The sequence below is a fragment of the Impatiens glandulifera genome, chromosome 2, assembly GCF_907164915.1.
Source record: "Impatiens glandulifera chromosome 2, dImpGla2.1, whole genome shotgun sequence".
NCBI classification, from domain to species: Eukaryota; Viridiplantae; Streptophyta; class Magnoliopsida; order Ericales; family Balsaminaceae; genus Impatiens; species Impatiens glandulifera.
Window position 1 is genome coordinate 14,233,325 of NC_061863.1, and position 4,420 is coordinate 14,237,744.

The following is a 4,420-nucleotide window of genomic DNA, read 5'->3' on the forward strand; positions in this document are numbered from 1 at the left end:
AGAGGAAATACATCAACGATCCTTTGGTTTTCATCCAGCAGATTATCCAGGGCTAACTCTAACTACTATTGTTCTCACTAGAGAGACCTATTATGGATGGTGTCTTAGCGTCCAACTTGCCTTATCTGCTAAGATAAAAATCGGATTCATAGATGGATCGTTCCCAAGACCTACAAATCCAGAAGATGGAAGGTAGTGGAGAATCGTCGACTCTATGGTTCGTGCCTGGATGATGAATACGATCGACGTGAGGCTTCAAAGAAGGTTTTAGTCAACTAAAACAAGTCGCGATCTCTGGTTAGAAATTAAATTAAGATACGAAGGAAACAACGGTCCAAGAATGTATTATCTCCAAAAGGATATTGTCATACTACAACAAGGATCAAATGACCTAGAAGAATACTACTATAAGGTTTGACTCTTATGGGATGAAATGCTTAGTTTGAAACCACTTAGAAGATGTAGGTGTAAAGGAACTAAGATAGATTGCGATGGATGTTTTTCTGGAACTTGAAATGATTCAAGATGACGATGAGAATAAGTTACTGCAATTTCTGATGGGACTTAATGATCAGTATGAATATGTGAAGGATCAAATACTGATACAAAAACCATGGCTTGCTGTTTATAAGGCTTTTACAATGTTATAGAATGTGGAAAAGAAAATCTATCTAAGAAATGTCAATCAAGACAACTCCATGTATGCAAGAGAAGGAGGAAGCAATTCGGACAGGTATAAGTCCAAGAATCTTCTGTGTTTTCATTGCGGAGGTAGGGTCCATTTGAAGGAAAATTGCTTTAAGATTGTTGGTTATCCAGACTGGTGGAAACAACCTAAGGAAAATAACAACAACAAAAAGAGGAAGCACAAGTACAATCAACAATGCTTCAGAGCAGGATGAGTATGAAGATACAACTCTTGAAGAATACATAATGTACAAAGATTTTTTAAAAAAATGAGAGATCTCAAAGGAAAAGGAGAAGTCAAAGCATTCTCAAGTGGTACTACTACAGGTAAGTGTTCTGAACTTATATTTCATTCATATACATTTTTTGAGTTTAACATGAGCAGCAACAACTTAATTAAAGATAAAAATGAATGGTTAATAGACTCAGGTGCATCATGTCATGTAAGGAATAACAAGAATATAATGAAAGACATTAGGAAATTAGAGACTCCTAGGCTTATGTATTTAACTGATGGGTCATGTAAATCAATTTCAGAAATAGGAACAATTATAATTTTAAATGAGTTAATACTTAGTGAAGTTCTATTTGCTCCATACTCCAAATATAATATGATATCAACTGCTAAGCTTATTTATGATAACAAGAGAAATTGTCTTTTCTCAAAACAATGTGCATCTTGCAGGACCATAAGCTAGCATCAAATGTTGAGATTGGAAAGAGGATAGGAAACCTGTATTTCGTTTCTAGTGACACGATTACAAATAATGTTTCTGATATTTTTTTCCTTAGTTCTAAAGACAATATATCTGATAGTATTTGTTTCAATCAAACATTTAATAATTCAGTAATTGATTCTGAAGTTCTTCATAAAAAATTTGGTCATCCTTCAGATTGAGTTATTAAATCCATTTATCTGAATACATTTGAAAGAAATAAACATTGTTCTTCATGTCCATTATCTAAGTCAATTAGATTACCTTTTAATGATAGTGTTATTAAGACTGATAAAATATTTGAATTGATTCATGTTGATTTATGGGGGGCCTATCCAGAGGAGTCAATTTTAAATTGTTCTTACATGATTACCATTATTGATGACTTTTCACGATGTACTTGGATTTATCTTATTCCTCATAAGACACTTGTATTTGAAAAACTGCAACAAATTTTCATACTTGTTAAAAATCAATATGAAACAGACGTAAAAATAATTAGAACTAATAATGGAACATAATTTATTAATGATAGGTGTTCCATTAATCTTTTTAAATATCTTGGTACAATTCATCAAACAACATGTTCATACACTCCACAACAAAATGGAATTGTAGAAAGAAAACATATGCATCTTGTTCAAGTAGCGAGGTCTATCATGATTGATTCTCATTTGCCTTCAAAATTTTGGGCACATTCATTACTCACTGCAACTTTTTTGATTAATTGAACACTAATAAAAAAAATGATTGGAAAACTCCAATTTATATGCTTAATAAAACAATTTTTGATCATAGTCTACTTAGAGTATTTGGATGTTTATGTTATACAACTAATGTATTGCCATATAAATCAAAGTTTACACATAGAGGAAAAAAAATATGTCTTTATAGGATATCCCATGAATCAAAAGGGGTATAATGTGTATGAACTAAAGACTGGAAATATATCAGTTTCTAGAGATGTTATCTTTCAAGAGGAAATATTTCCATTTATGAAAGTTGAAGTTTCATTTGATTATTCTAAAATGAAATTGAAGGATGTTCCAACTTTCTTTGATGATGAAATGGAAGATATAAGTGTGGAAGAGTTAGAACAAAATGATTTATCTCAACCTTCTCATGATCTTTATATTGAAAATGATTTAGCTCATTCATCTTATGATCTTTATACTGAAAATAATTTTCCTGAACTTGCATCTCATATTCAAAACCCTATGTCACAACAAAATTACACTTAAAATGTTTTAAGGAGAAGTTCTAGAATTTCACATATACCAACATGGATGAAAGATTTTACAAACCATGCAAAGATAGTTCATAGAAGGAAGAATGTTTTTATGCCTTCAACTTTTCCATTTACTACTGTTTGTAATAATTTAAATTATACATAAATTTTAGGAAACATTGATCAATCACATGATCCCGTTTCATACAAACAAGCTGTAATGAATTCAGATTGGGTTGAAGCAATGAATTCAGAACTTAATGCTTTAAACAAAAACAACACATGGACTTTTACACAACTACCAAAAGGTAAAAAAGCTATAGGTTTTAGATGGATTTATAAAACAAAATTTAATTTTGATGGTAGTATAAATAAGTGTAAAGCACGTTTAGTGGCAAAAGGAAATTAAATTGATGGTGTAGATTTTCACCAAAGTTTTGCTCCTATAGCAAAGAATGTAACTATTAGATTATTATTAGCCTTGATAGCTGCAAGTAAATGACATTTACAACAGATTGATGTAAATAATGATTTTTTGCATGGTTGTCTTGATGAAGATGTGTACATGTCTATACTCGAAGGTTTGAATTGTGAATATCCAAACCAAGTATGTAAACTCAATAAGAGTTTATATGGATTGAAACAGTCTTCAAGACAATGGCACTTTGAAATTTCTAAAAGTTTTTTAGATATTGGTTTTTTACCATCAAAAAATGATCGTTGCCTATTCATTAAAAGAACATGAGAATAAATCACTTGTTTATTATTATATGTTGATGATATTTTGTTGGCAGGTAACTCTTTACAAGATATTGAATACAGTAAAAATATTATTGATTCTAAATACTCTATTAAGGATATTGGCAATGCTAAGTTTTTTTAGGATTAGAAATAATACATAATGTGGATGGTATATATGTGAATCAAAGAAAATACATTTTGGATCTTGTTTCTGATCTAAGTTTGATTACTTCCAAACCAGATGCAACTCCTATGCAACTTGTTAATGATCCTATTAATGATGATTTATGTGATGTTAATCAATATAGAAGACTTGTTGGTCGACTGTTATATTTAAACTTTACAAGACTTGACATTGCTTATTGTGTTCAACAATTAAGTCAATTCATTAATAAACCATTTAAATCCCATTTTGAGGCTGCCATACAAGTTGTCAAATATCTCAAAGGGACTCCATCTTTGGGATTATTTTTCTCATCACATACAAGTTTTAAATTATCTGCATATTCAGATATTGATTGGGGATCCTGTTTAGATTCTAGAAAATCATTAATAGGGTATTGTATATTTGTTGGAAATTCTCTTTTTGCTTGGAAAACAAAGAAACAACAAACTATTTCTCGTTCTTCAGCCGAAGCTGAATATCGAAACTTGGCAGTGACAGTTTATGAACTACAATGGCTAACATATTTGCTTATTGATGTTATGATTAAAGTTGATTTTGCCAGTTACACTTTATTGTGACAACAAAGCGGATATACACATTACAGAAAATTCATTTTTTCTTGAACGAACAAAACATATCGATATTGATTGTCACGTGGTAAGAAATCAATACAAGTCTGGTTTTATTTCACTAACAGATGTATCGTCTAGTATGCAGATTGTAGATATCTTTACTAAATCATTTGAAACGAATCAAATTTTGAATATTCGACACAAGCTACAACTATATGATTTTCATCTTGAGGGGGGAGTGTAAAAGTTATGTCAAAATGATTCATTAATGTTTAGTTATAATCTTGTTAGATAGTTAAATTGTTTTTGT

At 30.5% G+C, this 4,420-nt stretch overlaps 1 protein-coding gene across 1 annotated transcript; it reads left to right on the plus strand.

Annotated features, from left to right (window-relative positions):
- Nucleotides 1-956: 956 nt before the first annotated feature.
- LOC124924383 (uncharacterized mitochondrial protein AtMg00810-like) lies at nt 957-4,116 on the plus strand. Its single transcript, XM_047464426.1, has 3 exons — nt 957-1,014; nt 2,805-2,939; nt 3,614-4,116. The coding sequence occupies exons 1-3, from the start codon at nt 957-959 to the stop codon at nt 4,114-4,116; spliced, it is 696 nt and encodes a 231-aa protein (XP_047320382.1).
- Nucleotides 4,117-4,420: the final 304 nt, after the last annotated feature.